Below are 20,160 nucleotides of genomic sequence, written 5' to 3'. Positions count from 1 at the left end.
TAACTGCTGAGATATACTTTATACACCAAAACGTTCAGCCCTGTTGAAGGTATAAACTCATGGACTTTTAGTAAACTTATGAGTCACCAGAACTGGCTACTTGTGGCATGTCCTTGGCCCTTGTACTACTTGCTTTGTTTGTTTGTTTAAAGAAGGTCTCAACTGTGCCCCCTGGATGCCAGGAACTCTCCATGTAGACCAGGCTAGTCTTGAGCTTGCTGCGATCCTCCTGACACTGCCTCCCCTCATGTTGTTTTTGTTTCCTTCTTCATATGGATTCTGGGGACCAGGCCACATACACTCGGCCTCCATAGTCTTTAAGGGTGGCATTGGCAGCCCAGAACCAGATAATGTGTGGCAGATCTGGAAGTCCTGGTTGTTGGCCTAACACCCGTTTCAGCAGGTGAGCGCAGTGACCACACAGGCTGAGCAGGCACGCTGAGCACAGCTGGATGAGGTTCAGCTTCTCCGTTCTCTTCAGAGCTTTGGTGTGTGATCTGCAGGCCCCAAGGTAGCGTTCACAAGATGACACATGGGGCACAGGGAGAGGAGACTAGTGTGTGTTTGCATGACATTCTACCTCGAAAATTCACACAGCCCCGACCTCTCCTGAGACTTGTGAGCTTGACCTCAGGACCTCTGTGGAATTTATCAGATGGGAGTTGGTCAGGTACGGTCCTTGCCACGTCCTTCCTCCAGAAGGAGCCGGAATTCTACCTTTGTTTATCCTCTGTGTGTCTGATGGCAGACGGAGGTTTACGAGCGCCCAGGTGACCAGTGTAAAGAGTGTGATTGTAACTAAATGGACCTCATAAAGAGTGGTGCTCTCAAACACTCTGCAAGGAAGGATCTAGATTGTCACTACAAGGCTAAACAAACAGAAGGAAACGGCCAGTTCATCATGAGGTAAAACTCCTACCAGGCTAGGGAGATGGCAGGAAGTCCCCCGGCTTGATTATTAATACCATTACAAAAATTGAAATATAACCTAAGATCTATACATCTAATGCTTTAAACTTTTTTAAAAACACATATATTTTATTTTTTTGGGGGGGGGGCATGCACATAGAAGTCAAGGATGATTTGCATGCATTAGCTCAGTTCTCTCTGTCTACCATGTTAGGTCTAGGCATGGAATTCCAGTTGTCAGCCTTGGCAGCCACAGCTTTACCCGCCGAGCCATCTCACCAGTTCCTCCAGTGTTTTAAGATACACATATTTAACATACATGCATACACATGTGAGCCTGCACGCGCACACACACACACACACACACACACACACACACACACACACTGGCTTTTTTGCTTTTCTCCCTCTGTAGGATGACCAGGACCAGGGAGTTTTCTCCAGGGCAAAAAACCCCTTCGCCCATCCCTGTGGATGCCATGTCTGTTTTTGTTTTTCCCTTGGTATTTTTTTATTGGCTATTTTATTTATTTACATTTCAGATGTCATCCTCTTTCCCCATTTCCCCTCCCTAGAGCCCCCTTATCCCATTCCTTCCCTCTTCCTTTTTGCTTTTATACCATTTTAATTACATGCAAGTATTAAGGTCAGTTCTAAGTTGAGGAACTAGCAATACAATAGATGCAATAGTCGAAGAACAAGCAAGACAATAAACAAAGTCCCGTGATCACTGTCCCGTGGTATTTTTTAAGCAAGAAGAAATGTGTGGGACGTTAAGGGGTCTGTGAGGCAGAGGTTTCCCATGGACACAGTCAGATGAGAGAAAGTCTTCCATGTGGGGTGTGCAGCTGTCACAGGCCTGGCAGAATGCTCATCACCAGAGGCTCTGATATACACACACACCCTATATACACATACACACATATATACACACGGACATATACACATACACATTTATGCACACATAACACACTGTAAAGACACATATAAACACACACACCCAAACACAATATATAAACATATACACACATATACACACACAAATACTCCTCATTCCCCACCCAAACATAAATCACAAACACATACATCCACACACCATAAACTCATATATATGCACACATATATACCATACACATACACTGCACACACACATATACACATACACATTATACATACATCACATACACCACACACACAAACATACACACATATATACACACATATACAATACATTACACATACATATCAGACACTTAGACAATACATACACATACACCATACACATGTACATCATACACACACCTACACACATATGTACTATACACACATCAATTGAACGTGATAGCTTCAGTTCCAGCCCAGCCTGGTCTACAGAGTGAGTTCCAGGACAGCCAGGGCAGAGAAACTCTGTCTTGAAAAACCAAAAAAAAAAAAAAAACCAAAAAAAAAAAAAAAAAAAAAAAGTGATAGCTTCCACTTTAATGGTCATTTCCTCTCCGCCCTGAGACATCTTACCAGGAAGTGGAGAGGACATTGGTGTAAGAAGGGAGGAAGTGGAGACGGTCTGTGTGATATGCCACCTTCCACACATTCTGATTGCTGGAGGGCTGGAGGAGTGCTTCCCTGGTTGGGGACGGCAGCCTCTGTGGGAGGGACTCCAGCTGTCCTGAGTCTCTTGACCTGGCTTGGGAGTTTCTCCCAGAACACAACTTCCCACAGCTGGTGGGCAGCCCTCGTCCCAAACAGTAGCAGAAGCGCTGGCTCCTGTGCGGTGTTGCTGCCCTAACTGGCACCCGAAATCTGATGGCTTTCTGCTCCAGAAGTTGTCCCTGGAGATCTCTCGGCTCCTCGCCCTGGCCTTCGGCTGCTCACACTCAGCCCCAGCAGTTGCCTCGCCAGAGGCTTCACTGTTGACCCGATCTGAAGTAACGATCCAGTCCAGGTGCTGAGGGTTGTGGGCAAAAATGAAAGCATGACTTGGCGGTGCAGTAACACGCATTTACTAGGACGTAAATTACAGACCAGGAGGGTGTCATCTCCAGCAGAGGGAGCGCCTCTGTAAACCTTCAGTCCCCTGGATAATTTTAAAGTTAAAAAAAATCTTCATAATTAAAAGCACTCGGCTAATGAGCGGTAGAAGCCGGGGTTCTGATCCCTCATTCTAATTATTGTTACCACGTTGTGCCCTTTGACCTGGAAGTGCAACTGGTGTGCTCTTGACACCAGAGGTTAACAGAGCAGGAAGCCAGAGCCCTGTGTGTCCACACAGCAAGCAGAGTAATTTAGTAATTGTCTAATTATCTGAGGAGTCTAATAGCCACTACTAAAAATAGTATTAACATTTAAACGAGTGTTACCGTCTTGTTTCTCAGGCCGTCTGTTCTTGGTACAGGCCAACCATGTGTCCTAGGTGTTAAGTGTCATGCACGGTAAAGTCTCACGGGGCTTTTTTCCTCAGGGAATACATACTTCCAGTGGAACGTGCAATCCAGGAGCCCCGTAAGCATCTCGGGCCTTCCTGTTGAGCTGTTACAGGCAACCCTTTGTCCAGAATGGCCGCTCTGAGCTGCTCCACACCTCTGATTTAATATCTGTTTGTGTGTGGTGTACATGTGTGTGTTCATGTGCCAGGGCACACACGTGGAGGTCAGAGGACAGCCATCAGGAGTCTGTAGGTCCTGGGGATCAAGCCTGTGCCAAGCACCTTGACCCACTGAGCTATCTTGCTGGCCTTGGTATTTAGTTTTCTTAAAAATGGAGGAAAACCATGCTGACAACTCCTTTTACCCCTACTTTAGGGATTGTTTGTGTGCTTGTTATTTGAGTTACTGTTACTGAGTCTAATGTAGTGCAGGCTAGCCTCCTTGAACTTCTGATCCTCCTACCTCTGCTTCTCCAGTGATGGAAGACAGGTGTGCCATGCTGTATTTTATGGGGTGGTATGGAGCTGAGGGCTTTGAGCATGCTGGGCAGACGCCCATGAATTGTGTCATACCTCCGAGCACAAGTAGATACTTGGTTTTTCCTTCATTCAGCCACACCTCTCCTGCCAGCTCTGGCTGCTGGGACCCTGATGATAATGAACTCAAACGGACAGCCTCTGTCTTTGGGGCCAGTGGGGAGAAAGTTACCACGAGAACGAGCCCTGGTTAGGTGACCAAGACATCAAGGCACGGGAATGGCAGGCCCGATCTGCTGTGAGGGGCGAATGGGGCTTCAAGGGCCCCTCTGAGTTGACCTGCAAATGGAGACCTGGGTGGTGAGACTGGGCAAGCCACTCTTGCAGAATTCCGGAGGGAACAGGATTCCAGGCAGAGGGTGTTGGAAGGGCAAAGGCTCCTAGGCAGTGAGTGGACCAGGGAGGGACGATGGTGTTGGAGCCTAGAGAGATCGGCCTTGGCCCGGCGGATGGGCCCAGCACTGAGGGATAGGACCTGATACTGAGCTGTGTGTTGTGTGTGTGTTGAGATCAGTGTCTCCTTCTGTTGCTTCCCACCTTGCTTGGTTGCTCTGTTGTCTTATATTGGGGATTGAACCCAGGGTCCCAGGCATGAATAAGCCCAGAGTCCTACATGCTGAACAGAAGGAGGGAAACAGCAATCACCATTACTGTAACATGTCCAGACCCCTTGTCTCTCTGTTCCTCTCCACAGCAATCCCAGGATCCACCGGCTCAGAAGGGCCCCACGGTCACTACCAAGGTACGAAGGACCATGAGCAGCCGCGTCCATGAGGCCGTGAAAGCCATTGCGCTCTGCCACAACGTGACACCCGTGTACGAGTCCAACGGCGTGACGGACCAGGCTGAGGCTGAGAAGCAGTTTGAGGACTCATGCCGGGTGTACCAGGCATCCAGCCCAGATGAGGTAACCCCGGCTGGGGAGGGTCTTAGCTGCTCTACTTCCTTCATCCCTGGTCTGTGTGGCCCTGACTGTCAATGTTAGCTCTAGGCCTGGCCTTCTTGGTTCCCTCCCTCCTGTCCACAGAACCTGACTTCTGATTACAGCAACTAATTTTTGGTTTTGGGGACTGTCTTAGTCAGGGTTTCTATTCCTGTACAAACATCACGAACAGGAAGCAAGTTGGGTAGGAAAGGGTTTATTCAGCTTACACTTCCACATTGCTGTTCATCACCAAAGGAAGTCAGGACTGGAACTCAAGCAGGTCAGGAAGCAGGAGCTGATGCAGAGGCCATGGAGGGATGTTACTTACTGGCTTGCTTCCCCTGGCTTGCTCAGCTTGCTTTCTTATAGCACCCAAGACTACCAGCCTAGGGACTCCCACCCTTGATCACTAATTGAGAAAATGCCTTACAGCTGGATCTTATGGAGGCATTTCCTCAAGGGAAGCTCCTTTCTCTGTGATAACTTCAGCTTGTGTCAAGTTAACACACAGAACCAGCCAGTACAGGGACAGAGTCTCATGTCGCTTGAGGTTGGTGTGGCCTCAAAGTATCAGGGCTCTGTAGCCCATGGTGGCTAGGATATAGCACCGTGTAAACATTTTCCAAGCCATAGGTCAAGGGATACTGGGATATCTCTGTTTCAGACCTGTCACTTTATTCCCTGGAGAAGATTCTTCCTTGTAATCTGTGTGGTGCTGTGGGGTAGCTCAATCCAAAAGCCTTGCTTGTCAGTGACCATTGATACTCAAAACAAGTGTTTTAGGAGAAATGTGACTGCTCTCAACTTGTGAGCTGGAGACCCTGGGTAAGTTGAGGGGTAGGTGGGGAGGCGGGGCCAGGCTCTGTTCCACTGTTGTAAGTGATGACATCAGTGAATGGAGTAGATGGGGAGGCGGGGCCAGGCTCTGCTCCACTGTTGTAAGTGATGACATCAGTGAATGGAGTAGATGGGGAGGCGGGGCCAGGCTCTGCTCCACTGTTGTAAGTGATGACATCATTGCTTCTTCAGCTCATCGGGTTCAGTTCTTCGCGCCTTGTCTTTTTTCAGGAGCAGAATTGGGACTGTCCAGTGTTTGGGCTGTGAGAAAGGACAGTATTGTTCTTGGTAGTGTGTGACTGGGGACCAGCATCATGTTTGGACGTGTGGTGATATTGGAGTCTGAGACCCTGATGCTCTGCTCGGTGTGTCTGCTCTGCCAGCTGTGGAAGCGGCAGGTCCAGTGTGCCAGCCTCCTCTCTGCTGAGGGTTACTGTGTCTGTTTTAGGGCTGTGGGAGGGTGTCCTGAGGTGATCTCGTCATCAGTTCTTCTGAGTGGGGTTCACGTTGTCTTGTTTCTCCAAGTTTCTGATATGTGATTAAAAACAACAAAAGGGATTTTTTTTTTTTTGAGCCCTTCACGTTCTTGGAGGATCTGATACTAAGAAAAAAAATTTTTTTTAAATTACATTTACTTACTTACATGTGTGTGTTAATGCGTGCACCACAGAGCATGTGTGGTCGTCAGAGGACAACTTATAGAGTTAATTCCTTCCTTCTACCATATGGGCTCTGGCGCTGAGACTCAGGCCGTCGGCATCGGCAGCAAGTACCTTTATCTGCCAAACTGTCCTGCCAGCCTCCTCTGTCTGTCTGTCTGTCTGTCTGTCCGTCCGTCTCTCTCCCTCCCTCCCTCCCTCCCTCTCTCTATCTACCTATATAATTTGTGTGTATGTATGAGAACATCGACTGTGGTGTACCCACGGAGCTCAGAAGAGAGCTTCTGAGAGCTGTTCTCCTCCTCCTGCAGTGGAGTCTAGGGATTGGACTCAGATCCCCAGCCTCCAGCACTTAGGGCTTTTACACACTGAGCCATCTCACCGGCTCCCTTAAACCCTCTTTAAAAAAAATAACCTAATTAATTTTTAAATGCAGCTCATGTCTTTAGCATAGCATATAAGAGAAGTAAACTAGTCCACACAGGCTGCAGTCACTGTTAATACTGTGTAGATCTACCTCCTAAACGGTTTTAACGGCTTCTACCAGTGTGTTTATGTAAACGTGCCACATGACAGGAGGAAGACTTGCTTGCACAGGTGAGATTTTCAAGAAAGCTGCACTGTTCTTGTCCCGAGTCCCTGGGGAATTCCATTTGAATTTGACTGGGTCCCACAATGCCTTTGCAAGTCACTATCGGCAAAGCCTTGTAGCATCCCAAGGTCAGCTTGGAACATGGGAGCAGGCCGCTTGCTGCCCCCTAGCGGCTGGAGTGATCTCTGCTAGTCACAGGGGACTCTTCCTGTTGCAGAAACAGGATTTTCTAAATTTATTATCTGTGCATGGTCAGCTGTGAACGTCTCTGCATTCAGCTATGGATCACAGCCTCAGAGTATGCACAGGGCCCTCCCTGCCCATGTGGAGAAGGGAGCATGTGCTGTGTGGCCCTGGCTGTCCTAGAACTCACTTTGTAGATCAGGGTGGCCTTAAATTCACAGGGGCTGGTGTGGGGGGCAAGTGGCACGGGAGGAGAAAAAATGAGGATATGTCTGGGAGATGACTATGGGTAAAGGGCTGACCACACAAGCAAGAAGAGCAGAGTTCAGATCCCCAGAGAGCCCGTGTATATATAGGTGGGCAGGGCAGCCCTGCCGGCTCACCTGTAGTCCAGCCTTGGAAGGCAGAGACGGGAGATGCTGGAGCGGCATCTGTACTACTATCCTAGGGATGGATAGTGGCCTCATCAGTGAGCTCTGGGCTTGATTGAGACACCCCCACATGAGCCACGGTACCCAATGGAAGGAATGAAGTAAATGTCAAATCTCTTCTTCCTTCCAGGTTTTGAATCCCGCACTGGTGTGTACTTATGTAATTGAAAGTAAGTTGGGGAGTGGGGTGGGCTGGAGAGATGGCTCAGTGGTTAAGAGCACTGACTGCTCTTCCAGAGGTCCTGAGTTCAATTCCCAGCAACCACATGGTGGCTCACAACCGTCTGTAATGAGATCCGATGCCCTCTTCTGGTGTGTCTGAAGATAGCGACAGTGCATTCACATACATAAAATAAATAAAATCTTAAAAGTAAGCGTATACACATCAGAACATTTCATCAGCCGAGAGGGTAGCAAGTGAACCCCGATAGGCTCTTTCAGCTGTCAGTCTAGCACCTCGGTTCCCAGCCTTCCTCACGATGCAACCTTTTAATACAGTTCCTCATGCTATGGGGACCCCCAAACAGAATTATGTCATTGCTACTCTATAACTGTAACTTTGTCATTGTTATGACTCATACTGTAAACAGCTCTGTTTTCCAGTGGTCTTGTGGGGGTGTTGGCCCACAGTACTGAGATCTGCTGTTCTAGGGGATCTTTTTTTTTTTTTTTTCTGAGACAGGGTCTTATGTAGCCCAGGCTGGTCTCAGACTTGCTGTGTAGCTGATGAGGATCTTGAATTTCTGATCTTCCTGTCTCTACCTCCAAGTTCTGGGATCGGTGTCAGGTGTCCGTCAGCATGGTCTGTTTTATCCACTGCTGGGGATGAAGCCCTGGGCTTTATGTGCGTTATTTCAGCACTGTCAACGGAGCCACGCCCCACCCCTCCATAAGCATCCTTACTCATGCTCTCCCAAGGGCAACACACATGCACACACAAGCACACATGCACACTCATGCACACGCACACACAGGCACGCACATGCACACGCACACATACACACTCATGCACACGCATACACACATGGGGCAGGGTCATTTTGTATGGCTCTTTATTACTTTGTCAGTTTTAAATAAAAAAAAATTAGAGAAAAGGACTGTCAGTGTCTTAGTCTGTAACAATGCCACAGACTGGTCACCTTATGAACAACGGAGCTCACTTCTCAGGGTTCTGGACGCTGTGATTATAGAGCAGAGAGCCTGCAGCTTTGCTGCCTGGAGGGCTTCCCCTCTGGTTCCTGCCAGACCATCTTTTGGCTGTCTCCCATAGAAGAGCGGCGCTCTCCTGGGTCCCCTCTCCTAGTTCCCACATCATCTCCAGAGCCCACTGCACTGGGGATTAGGTTTCAGCATTGATGGATTCCACATTCCCAGATGATAATTCTTCAGCTCAGAATCATCAGGTCCAACACTTAATGAGGGATTTTCAAAGACCCACCGTTGGAATCTTTGAAAGGCGAAAGTGAGGGCTGGCAGTGTGGCTCAGTAGATAGTGTCTGCATCACATGCATAAGGCCCTGGGTTCTGTCCCCAGTACTGCATAAACCAGATATAATGAATGGTGCATGCCTATAATCCCAGCAGTTGGGAGGTGGAGGCAATGTGATCAGGAGTCCAAGGCTATCCTTGGCTGTTTAAAGCTAGCCTGAACTACGTAAGACCCTGTCTCTAAATAAATAAATAAATAAATAAATAAATAAGGATACTCACTGTTCCAAGTTGAAAGCTTTGTAATCCTGGCTGACAGAGAACATTTCTCACAGTAGGGCTGACTCATGAGAGTGTCTCCTAGCTGATTTCAAATTAAGTTAATCTCCATAAATGGAAACCAAATTAAAGATCTGATGTCTGATTTGAATTAGACATCCAAATCAAAATGTCTAAAAGATAGGATTAAATTCTTTTAATAAAAATGCAATGTGTATGGGTGTTTGCCTGCATGTATGTCCCTATCATGTATATGTGTCTGATGCCCAGGGAGGCATCTTATCTCCCGGATATGCCCAGAAGAGGGCTTTAAATCTCCTGGAACTAGAGTTACAGATGGTCGTTGAGCTCCCCTGTGAATGCCGGGATTTGAACCTGGATCAAGTTCTCTTAACCACTGAGCCATTCCTTCTCATCCCTGAAGATAGGATCTTGCAAACAGAGAACTTACTTGCTTGAAATTGCGTATTTATAGAGGCTTTGAGGAGGCAGGCAGGGACCTCAGACCTGAGATTCAGTGTGATCCACCTTGGGGACTAACAGGATCAGCCAGGGTGACACCCAGGCAGTATAGAACAGACCTGGCAGAAGCAGAACCAGGAGCCGCGTGGGGAGCACACAGGAGTGTATTATGGGATGTGAGCACACAGGTGGGCAGCACTGCCTAGGATCCCCTGGAGAACCAACTCAGGAATACACAGTGGTTTGACTGTAAGCCCCGGTGCTTCTTCATACAGGGCTGCAAACAGGTACGCACCCAAGAAACTGTACTTTGAACTTTGACCTCCCCTGAGCTAGTCTTGTGTGATCTGACTATGTCTCCTGGGGACACTTGTTGGGGTGCAGCTTCCAGCCACCCCACAGTTCTAGGCAAGACAACAGGTACTTCACAGTGTACCATCTGGCTGAGCCAAGGATTTCAGTGGGTTTTTGCACCTGATAAAATTTCCCTTTAGGGTGTTATGATTGGTTTATCTTATTTTCAGCAAGCCACCAAGTGTCCACCAGGTGACCCAGTTTCCCCTTTCCCAATTTAGCCACAGTTACCCAGTTAACCCTCTCCAAAGACTTGTCTCCTCAACCCCTTAAGACTAAGCTTCATGAGAAGTGGGGTGCCTTTCTTCCTCATCGACAGGCTCTCATGCAGCCCAAGATTATCAAGAGGTTGGCCTTGAACCTCTGATCCTCCTATTCCTCCCCTCCCCCTCGAGTGCCGGGATTACAGGCATGCCCACCATGCCTGGCTTATGAAGTGCTGGAGCTCAGGCCCAAGGCTTCTGCATTCGGGGCCTACTACACTCCACCAACCAAGCCACCTCCAGCCTTGGAAAGCCCTTTGCCTTGTTGCCTGTGTCTTGCCCTGGCTGTGTGGAGTTTAGTGTGGAGCTGTCACAACCCGGGTCTGCAGGTCAGACAGGTGTCTGACAGGTCTCAGACATCAGATCAGGCAGGCAGTAGTGTAGCCCCTGTCTGATCCGGTCACCAGTGTGTTTCCTCCAGACTGCACATACTAGTCAGGGATCTCCAGGGAGCAGACTGGATATAAGGGGGGGGGGTGGTTATTAGAATGGATTGCAAGCTCCTGTCCATTAGTCCAGCTGGCTGTCTACCCACTGAAGGTCCAAAAACCCAGCGATTGTTCGGTCCACAAGGCGGCCGATCTCAGCTGCCCTTCAGTAGATGCTGGGATCGTGAAGATGTAGGCTTTAATGTAGGAAGGAGTGAACTCTGCCATCAAGAGAAGAGCAAGCAAGCAAAGAGAACAAGCTCTTTCTTCTGTGTCCTTTATATTGGCTGCCAGCAGAAGGTGTAGCCCAGGTTAAAGGTGGCTCTTCCCACCTCAGAAGGTCCAGATGAGAAGTGAGTCTTCCCATTTCAAATGATTTAATTAAGAAAAAAAAAAAATCTCTCAGCCAGGCAGTGGTAGCACACACCTTTAATCTCAGCATTTGGGAGACAGAGACAGGTGGATCTCTGTGAGTTTGAAGCCAGCCTGGTCTACAGAATGAGTTCTAGGACAGCCAGGGCTGCATAGAGAGATGCTATTTAAAAAAACCTGAATGAATGAATGAATGAATGAATGAGTGAATTGATTCCTCACAGCTGTGCCTAGCTGCTGAGTTTTAGCTAATTCCAGATGTTGGCAGCTGAGCACAGCCATCATGTTATATTCCCATGGTTGCCGGTTCCTTCCCCTGATCTAAAGTCCCCAGTGTCAGCAGAGCTCAGTCCCTGGCCACAGCTCTCTTGTGAGTTACGGGTTGCCTAGAGAGATTGATTGCAGTCTTACCCTTAATCTCACCTGTGCCATCCACACCCCTGGAAAGGGACGTGTTCCCAGCCTCAGAGATCATCAACTTTCAAATCATGGCAGTGGGTCCTAGTGACACAGTTACGTGATTCAGGAAGGGCTTCTGACTGGCCCGCGATGGATATTCTCCCTTAGGCCTCCTGCGACTCTGCTAAGGTAGATCTGGCCTGTCTGAGGCTTAGGGAGACCAGAATGGCCCTCCAGGGGTTGAATGCCCTGGACCTCTGACCCTGACCCAGACAAGTTACAGGTTGCCTCCTGGCCTGGCCCTTGCCGCTTCTCCATCACTTGTGGGCAGTTCCATGAAGTTTTGAGTCTGTGTTCCTGGCTGGTGGATCAGTCTCCCTGGCTCTGTCCTTGGGGGCTGTGCTGTGCATGTAATCACCATGGTGATCCCTGGGCCATACCTCCAGGCTGCCAATAGTATCTCCTTCCAAGTCGAGATAGCCACAAAGGCTCCAGATGCTGTTGCAAGCTCCTTCCTTTCCCACCCCCATTCAGGGGCAGGGGTGCAGAACCACCCTGTAAAGACTAGAGCATGTCTAATGGACAGTACCCAGCCAAAGGAGAGCCAGGGATGAAGAACCCCCGGTGCCCTGCCCTTTCTTGTCATATGGGTAGCAGGCTTGGTGTAAAGCCTTCCAGAGATAACTGTGTGGTTACGGGTTGAAGGCAGCGTCTGCCACAGGCCTGTGGTGTGCAGTTGGTTACAGGGTCTAAGGCATGGTCTGCCAGACCAGATGAGTCCCTTCTGCCCCCATCTTCCTTCCATGTTTATGTGCAGGGTGTCCGACCTTCCATGCTCTTGTTATCTCCAGGTGGCTCTGGTCCAGTGGACAGAAAGCGTGGGACTGACGCTGGTGGGTCGAGACCAGTCCTCCATGCAGCTGAGGACCCCTGGTGACCAGATCCTGAATCTCACCATCCTGCAGGTCTTCCCGTTCACCTATGAGAGCAAGCGGATGGGCATCATCGTGCGGGTGAGTCTGGCCCTCTCCCGCCCCTCAGCGCCCTCTTTCACCTGTGCGTCAGGGGCTCTTACGTCTTGCTGGGGCCTCATTACTGACACCCAGGCTGGAAGGGGAGTGTGGTTCCCTGCGCAGGAAGCAAACGAGCTCTTTCGGTGGCCACAGCGGCTCAGCCAGCAGCCTGTGCTGCGCCTGGCTGTGAAGCACTGAGTATGTATCTTCTCATTCTCAGTCATAAAAAAAACTACATTTTAAACTTATTCAGCGAATATGAGCAGGAGTCAGGGAGGAACATTCTCTCTCTCTCTCTCTCTCTCTCTCTCTCTCTCTCTCTCTGTGTGTGTGTGTGTGTGTGTGTGTGTGTGTGTGTGTAACAGTCAGAGGACAACTTGCAGGAGTTGTCTCTCCTATCATGTGGATTCTGGGACTCAAGTTCACACTGTCAGACTTAGCAGCAACCTTAACCATAACCGTCTGCACCAGCTCGTTGGTCCTCACAGTTTTCCTTTCTTCTCTCTGTGTGTATTTTGCTATGTGGGAGTTTAGCGTCTTACACATAATAAGCAAGTCAAACTCCCAGTCCCTCACTCTCCTCTCTCCTCTCCCTCTCCCTCCTCCCACCCTCTCTTCTCTGAACTCAGGTCCTCTGGAAAGAGCAGGAGTTGTCCCTCCAGCTCGCATCTTGTATTTCATAGATAGAACTCACAGTCAGGTTCATATCTGTGTCTCAGTGCTTGGGACGCTGGAATGGGAGCTCGCTGGGAATTCAAGGCTAGCCTGTGTCATTCAGGGTGAGACCCTGCTGCCTCCAAAGAACAAAGGCGAAAGGAAAAATTCACAAAGCATAAAAAAAAAAAACATTTAAAACTATAACCATTTAAAAGCTGTAGTAATTTAAGTATGCAGTGTTCCACAGGCTCCGGAGTCTGTACATACACAGAATAATCCATGAAAATATGATTGTAAAGAAAAAGAAGGGGCTGGAGAGATGGCTCAGCGGTTAAGAACACTGCTCTTCCAGAGGAAGAGCAACCAGCAACCAGCAACCACATGGTGGCTCACAACCATCTGTAATGAGATCTGATGCCCTCTGCTGGTGCGTCTGAAGACAGTGACAGTGTACGCATATAAAATAAACCTTTAAAAAGAAGGACGGAAGGAAGGAAGGAAGGAAGGAAGGAAGGAAGGAAGGAAGGAAGAAAGAAAAAAGAAGAACAGATTGGAGGGATTGCTCAGTGGTTAAGAGCACTGTCTGCTCTTCCAGAGTCCCCGAGTTCAGCTCCCACCAACCACATGGTGGCTCGCAGCATCTATAACTCCAGTTTCAGGGATCCAGCGCCCTCTTCTGACCTCTGAGTGAATTGCATGCATATGTTGTACAGACTTACAGGACGGCAAAACACTCACAGATAAATATACATAAATAAATAAATACATAAATAAATGAATCTTTAAAAAAAAGACCCTGCATCTGTCAAGCCACCTCACTCTTCCTAGCTCCTTGCCATCACCGGTCTGCTCCCTGGCCCTGTGGATTTATTTACCTGTTTTCGATACTTTTTTTTTTTTTTTTTTTTTTTTTGGTTTTTAAAAACAGGTTTTCTCTGTGTAGCCCTGGCTGTCCTGGAACTCACTCTGTAGACCAGGCTGGCCTCGAACTCAGAAATCCGCCTGTCTCTGCCTCCCAAGTGCTGGGATTAAAGGCGTGCACCACCACCGCCCGGCTCGATACTTTCTATAAAAGGAATTGTGTCCTATATGGTCTTTTGCTTCATCCTTCCCAACAGGTTTCAAGGTGCATTTATTTTATTGTGTATACCAGTCTTTCCTTTTTGTGGCTGTGTAGGGCCTCATTGTATGTCCATATGGGTTGACTATCCTTCCCACAGAATATCCGTGACCAGCATGGACCATTTGCGTTAGCTACTGCAGCAGCTGAGAGACAAGTCCCCGAATACTAACATGAAACTCACCTACTCTTACTACACACAGCAGCCGTCAGGTGATTTTAGACATCATTTTTAGGGTCATTTTATTTTGACAACACGCTGAGTCAGGTGTGGAATCTTCTGTTCATGGGGCTTTTTGTTGATGCACAAACAATTCTGAAGCTGGGGGGCTGAGGGCTGGGGGCTGAGGGCTGGGGACTGGCTCAGCAGGTGAAGTGTTGGCTGTGCAAAGACCTGAGTTTGATCCCCAGAACCCATGTGGAAAGGCTGAGTATGATGGTGTGTGCTTAGGTGCATCTCGGGGGGCTTGTGGCCAGATGACCTGCTGCTGGTGGTCAGCAGTGAGAGAGAGGCCCTCAACAGTGAGAGGCTGGGTGGCCTTCAGGGTGGTTCTAACAGTGAGGTAGCTGCCATGGTGTGAGGACCAACAGTAACAGTAACATTGTAGCAGCCTGGCAGGTCTGGTGCTAGGTGGGGGGGGGGGGGGGCTGTCTTCCAGGATTGGGATAAGCTGACTGGAGTCTTGTTTACTGTAAGCTTACAAGTTATGTGATTTGCATTCGACAGAGGAGGAAACTGAGGCATAGAAAGCCTGAAGGAGAGCGCCTGAGTTCACACAGGGAGGTCATGGCTCAGAGTTCAGCCTCAGGCTGTCTGGGCTCCTAAGTGTATGCTAGTGCATGCTAGTGTATGCTAGTGCATGCTAGTGCATGCTAAGTGCATGTACTGTAGGGCTTAGAAGGGACCGGAAGGATGTGGGAAAGCCCCTGGCCTTAGGTCTGTGTTGGGGCGTTGTATTGACTCTGCGTGCTACTAGACTGCCCCACAAGTGAATTAAAAGCACAATGCTTGTGTTCTCCAACAGTTTCTGTGGACCAGGAATCTGGGTACAGCTTGGGGGAAGAGGACTCATCTGGTTCAGTGTCTCAAAGGCTAGCCTCCTGGGACAAGGCTCACTTACCCACAGCCTCAGTGGGCTGCAGGACAGGGCCTTTGTTCTTTGCTGACAGTTACACGAAGGCCTATGGGCCTCTCCCTGGGTTAGCATCCTGTCAGCTGGCTTCACCCCAGTGAGAGTGTGAGCAAGCTGGAAGCCACCCTCAGGAACCGGCCTCAGAGGAGACAGGACATCCCGTTAGCCTTGCTTTCTTGACAAGGGCTTCACACATCTCCAGGGGCCTGGGGACAGGGCTGCTTCCATCTGGGGACTTTGACTATGCAGTGACTCCGAGAATCACTTCTCTGAAGACCCACTGACACCTGTGGGTGTGCTCTGAAACATCCCGTCTGAGCTGACTTAGATCCCAGAGGCCAGTTGGGACTTTATGACCCTGTGGGACACATGTCCTTGGCAAATGTCAGGCAGGGCGGCTCCCTCCCACACAACTGCAGCTTTTCCTAGGGCTGCACCTGGCCTGACCCTTGGGTCTCCAGGACACATCTGAGCTCAAAGCTATCAGTGACTGAAGCCCTTGGGTGGGTATTTCCCGGAGTTAGTCAGTGCTGTCCAGTTACTCCCACTTGGTCCTAGCCAGTGTTTTTCAAGTTCTAAGGCCCGTGGGCTCTGCTGAGGTCATCTGAGAGTTGAATCATCAGATAGTCCGCAGTGTTCCACTCTGAGAGTAAATGGAGCCGTACACACCACCCTTCCTTTAGCTGTGACAGAATCTCGTTCCCAGACATGTATCATACTTTGTGAGCAATGGATGTGTCTTTCCACGCAAGGTACAGAGTACTGTTGGCTTTCCAAGTCTGCTTTTACTTGAGAATAGCAATGCCTAGATGAGGAGGAGGAGGAAGAAGAGGAGGAAGAAGAGGAAGAGGAGGAAGAGGAAGGAGGAGGATGATGTCACCATCATCTTAATCAACATTCAGGTTTTTAAAAGACTCAGCCTTCACAGTTAAGGGCCTTATAAGAAAGGAAATCAAGCCAGGCATAATTCACACCAGCAATCCTCGCACTTCAGAGGCTGAGGCAGAAGGATTGCCATGAGTTGGGGGCCAGAGATTTATCATACCACGGTGTCCAGAGCCCAGTCTGTTATCTGTCGTGAGCAGGTTGTGGTAAGGGCTTAGGATCCCCGTGGGGAGAGGAGCGACAGGTCTTCTCCACTCAGGAATCATATACAGGATTGACTATGAGATGGTCAGTTCCCCGAGAGAGGAGAGAGTATGCCAGAGACAGAGGTTTGATATTTAATTGTTCTTTAATAATGTACAGCAAACAATATATTATCACCAATGTTAAAGCTATTGTAACAATGAGGTATTGTCACATTTCATTTCAGTCTTTTTCCTAACCACATGAATGTAAGTATCCATATACACTTAATAAACTTAACCTCTAACTTTATCTAAAGCTAGCTTGCAGTCTCCTTACTGAAATGTGTGTGTTTGTATCTATGTGTATACACACAGTAGAAGTTTTATTATATCATTAAGACACCTTTTACTGATTTTAATGTGTACATGGAGTTCTGATGGGAAGATTTGCATTCACTTCTTTTGATTTTTTTAAAGTTGCATGCATGCATCCACGGCTGTTCTAGATATTTTCCATGTAAAAAGTAATTTATTTTGTTCTATATGTAAGAGTGTTTTGCTTGTAATGTACACAACATGTCTGGTGCCCTTGGAGCTTCTAAGAGGGTGTCGGGTCTCCTGGAACTGGAGTTACAGATGGTTGTGAGCCACCATGTGGGTGCTGGGAACTGAACCTGGGTCCTCTAGAAGAGCACCAAGTATTCTTTGCCATGGAGACTTCACTTCAGCCTGTGTGTTTTTGATTATTAACCGTGAATGTTGGTTCTTTAAAAACTGCGCGGGGCGCACACACGTGTGAAGGTCAGAGGACAGTGTGTGGGCATCGGTTTTCTCTTTCCACCCCGTGGGTCCTAGGGCTCAAACCATCAGGCTTGTGGCAGCTGTCTGCACGCCGAGCCGTCTCACCGCCCCCGCTTCTCCTTCTGAATAGGCTGTTTCTCATTTTTGGTCATTAATAATGCTATGAGCAGGTATCTTCTCAAGAATGCCTTGGCATTTGGAAAATACCTGCTAGTGAGCTAATTTCCCACCCTGCCTGCCTGTCCTGCCATTTCCAGGTTTGCCGTGACATCTTTACTTTGTAACCGACCACACCATGCTTGCTTGCCCAGCTCAGTGCCTCTCACTGTAGTGACATTTCAAAGTTGTGACCTTTATAGCTGTCACAATCCGAGAATGGGGATGCTGCTGGCATCTAGTGGCACCTGGCCATATGTGTGTTTTGTACAGAACCTGAGAGTCCATCTTCTGCTGTGCTTTTAGTCAGGGGCCTGTCGCATGCCTGTGACTGTCCCATTGTATGCCCATGACTGTCCCAGTGTCTGCTGGACAGGTTCCACTCAGTTATTATTATTTTGACAAAATCTCCTGCTGGAGCCCTGGCTGGTCCTCACAGGCATAGCAACCCTCCTGTGTCAGCTTCCTAACCTCCCAAGTGTAGGATCCCAGGCACGAGCTTCTGCTTCTGACCGTGTTTGCTATTATCATCTGCTCGCCCAGTAGATCACAGCCAGCCTTTTAGGCTGGTGTGAGTAAGCTCACAGTGTGCTCACAGCCCGTTCCCACAGTCCCCTTTTCCTCCTCTGTCTGCCTGAGAGCATGCCTCCTCAGGGGTCAGGTAAGGTCAGGGAAGCCTCCTGCTCCAGGACTTTGCTGCACATCTCTCAGAAGGAAATGTGTGTCCCACGTTGTACAAGACATCCCATTCAGCTCTGTTTCCCACGTTGGTTGAGGTGGATCGCTGTCAGAAGACACAGTGTTGCCATTGAATCAGTGAGGCCTGTAGTCAGGTGCCAGCTAGGCTACAAGGGGACAGGGCAGCATGACCGACCAGCCCATCCCTGTGTGTTTATGGTATCATCTCACCATAGCATGGGAACATGGTAAACCGGGCGTGAACTGGGTGGGAGGGAATGACTCACACCGAGGAGATAATGGCTGGTGTATTTATATTGGACTGAATGATGGAGCTGGCCAGAGCCCCTCTGCTAAAGGAAGCTGGGTGGGGGCGGTCTTTCCTTCAGCCGCAGTATTAAGCACCACTCTCAGGAAGGGGAAAGGATAAAAACCCCTGACGCTGCTTTCATGTTCTTTTGGCCTTTGGGCTGTCCTTCCTGGGCAGAGTGTGCCATTGACTCAAAATGTAGATGGCTGAGCGTGCCCGGGGGAAGAAAGAATCCGTGTGTTGCTCTGATAGCTGGACTCTGGTTAGAGGGCACTCCAAGATTTTCTTTGTTCCTTTCTTTCTTTTTTTAGATTGATTGATTGATTGATTTAATGTGAGTACACTGCCACTGTCTTCAGACACACCAGAAGAGGGCATCAAATCTCATTACAGATGGTTGTGAGCCACCATGTGGTTGCTGGGAATTAAACTCAGGATCTCTGGAAGAGCAGTCAGTGCTCTTAACCACTGAGCCATCTCTCCAGCCCCCGAGATTTTTTAAAAGGAGGAGCTGTACCCTTAATTTAATTTAATTTCAGGTAGCCCATCTTCTTTGTGTGTACGTGTGAGTGTGTGTGTGTGTGTGTGTGTGTGTGTGTGTGTGTACACGTGTGCATGCCCTCGTGTGGAGGCCGGAGACTGATGTCAGGCACCAGCCTCGTTTGCCGTCTACCTTGTTTTTTGAGACAGGTTCTCTCAGTGAACTTGGACCTCACTTCACTTAGAAGGACTGGCCAACTAGCGGCAGGGCCGTCTCTGTCTTCCCAGTGTGGGATTGCAGCTGTACGTCATCATGGCCGGCCGGCCTGCCTGCCTGCCTGCCTTCCTTCCTTCCTTCCTTCCTTCCTTCCTTCCTTCCTTCCTTCCTTCCTTTTCCTCTTTTAACATATATAGTGGGGATCCAAACTCAAGTCCTTGTGGTTGTGTCAAGCCCTATACCCACAGGGCCATCTCCTGAGCGCCTGTAATTCATAGTCAGAGGCAACTTTGTAGGCAGAGCCTTGGGGCTTTCCGTCGTAATAAGAGATGTGCACAGGTGTTGGTACACTCTTCATGTCCAGCATCCTCAGAGCCAGGGTCTCAGCCTCAGCTGTCAGGTGTGGAACTCAATGATGAGTTTTCGATTGTGTGGCCATCCTGGGCACCCATGGCCCTTCTGCACCCTACCCACAGAGTTGTGGCAGATGATGGTGTCTGTCCCATGTTGCCCGTTGTAACTCTGGGTCTGAGCCTTTTCCCCACCATGGAGGATGGGGGACTTAGGGCACTCCTAACCATCTGGAACACTGTCATGAATGCCACATACCAATGATCCTGCCCCATCCATGGTGGTCAGTACATAGCACTTCCTGTGTTGTATGTGTGCGGCACTTCCTGCTTGACAGATGAGGAAACTGAGGCAGAGAGAGGCGATACCATTTGACCAGTGCTCCCGATTTAAGAGCTGGTACCAGGCCAAGTGTTTGATGCCTGTCAGGTGTTAGAGTCAGGGGAACCAAAATACGAGAGGTCATTTACTGTTGGCGCGCTCCTCATGCAGGGCTCTGTGGTGATGCAAGTGCATCATGCACATGGGTCGTCCCAGGATAGCTAGGAATGTGACCTGACACATCGTTGAATGACAGTCTCAGTATGGAAAGATCAGATGCATCTCCAGAGGACATTTCCTAGTGTTTGGAAAGAAGATGGGCTGTCACAGGGGCAGGGCCGGGTGGTGGGTGGGTGGGGGGGCTCCTGGCTGC

The 20,160-nt window shown here is 49.0% G+C and overlaps 1 protein-coding gene across 6 annotated transcripts in view; it reads left to right on the top strand.

The window, feature by feature from the left end:
• Atp9a (ATPase phospholipid transporting 9A (putative)) overlaps positions 1-20,160 on the top strand; it is a 105,847-nt gene that overhangs the window by 65,237 nt on the left and 20,450 nt on the right. For all 6 annotated transcript variants that reach the window (XM_076930291.1, XM_034495001.2, XM_034495003.2 and 3 more), the window contains exons 14-15: positions 4,563-4,775; positions 12,332-12,493. In XM_076930291.1, coding sequence (XP_076786406.1) covers positions 4,563-4,775; positions 12,332-12,493 — 375 coding nt within the window. The remainder of the gene's footprint in view (positions 1-4,562; positions 4,776-12,331; positions 12,494-20,160) is intronic.

This window comes from Arvicanthis niloticus, chromosome 2 (genome assembly GCF_011762505.2).
Source record: "Arvicanthis niloticus isolate mArvNil1 chromosome 2, mArvNil1.pat.X, whole genome shotgun sequence".
In the NCBI taxonomy this organism is placed as follows: Eukaryota; Metazoa; Chordata; class Mammalia; order Rodentia; family Muridae; genus Arvicanthis; species Arvicanthis niloticus.
This window is presented reverse-complemented; position numbering and strand designations above follow the sequence as displayed.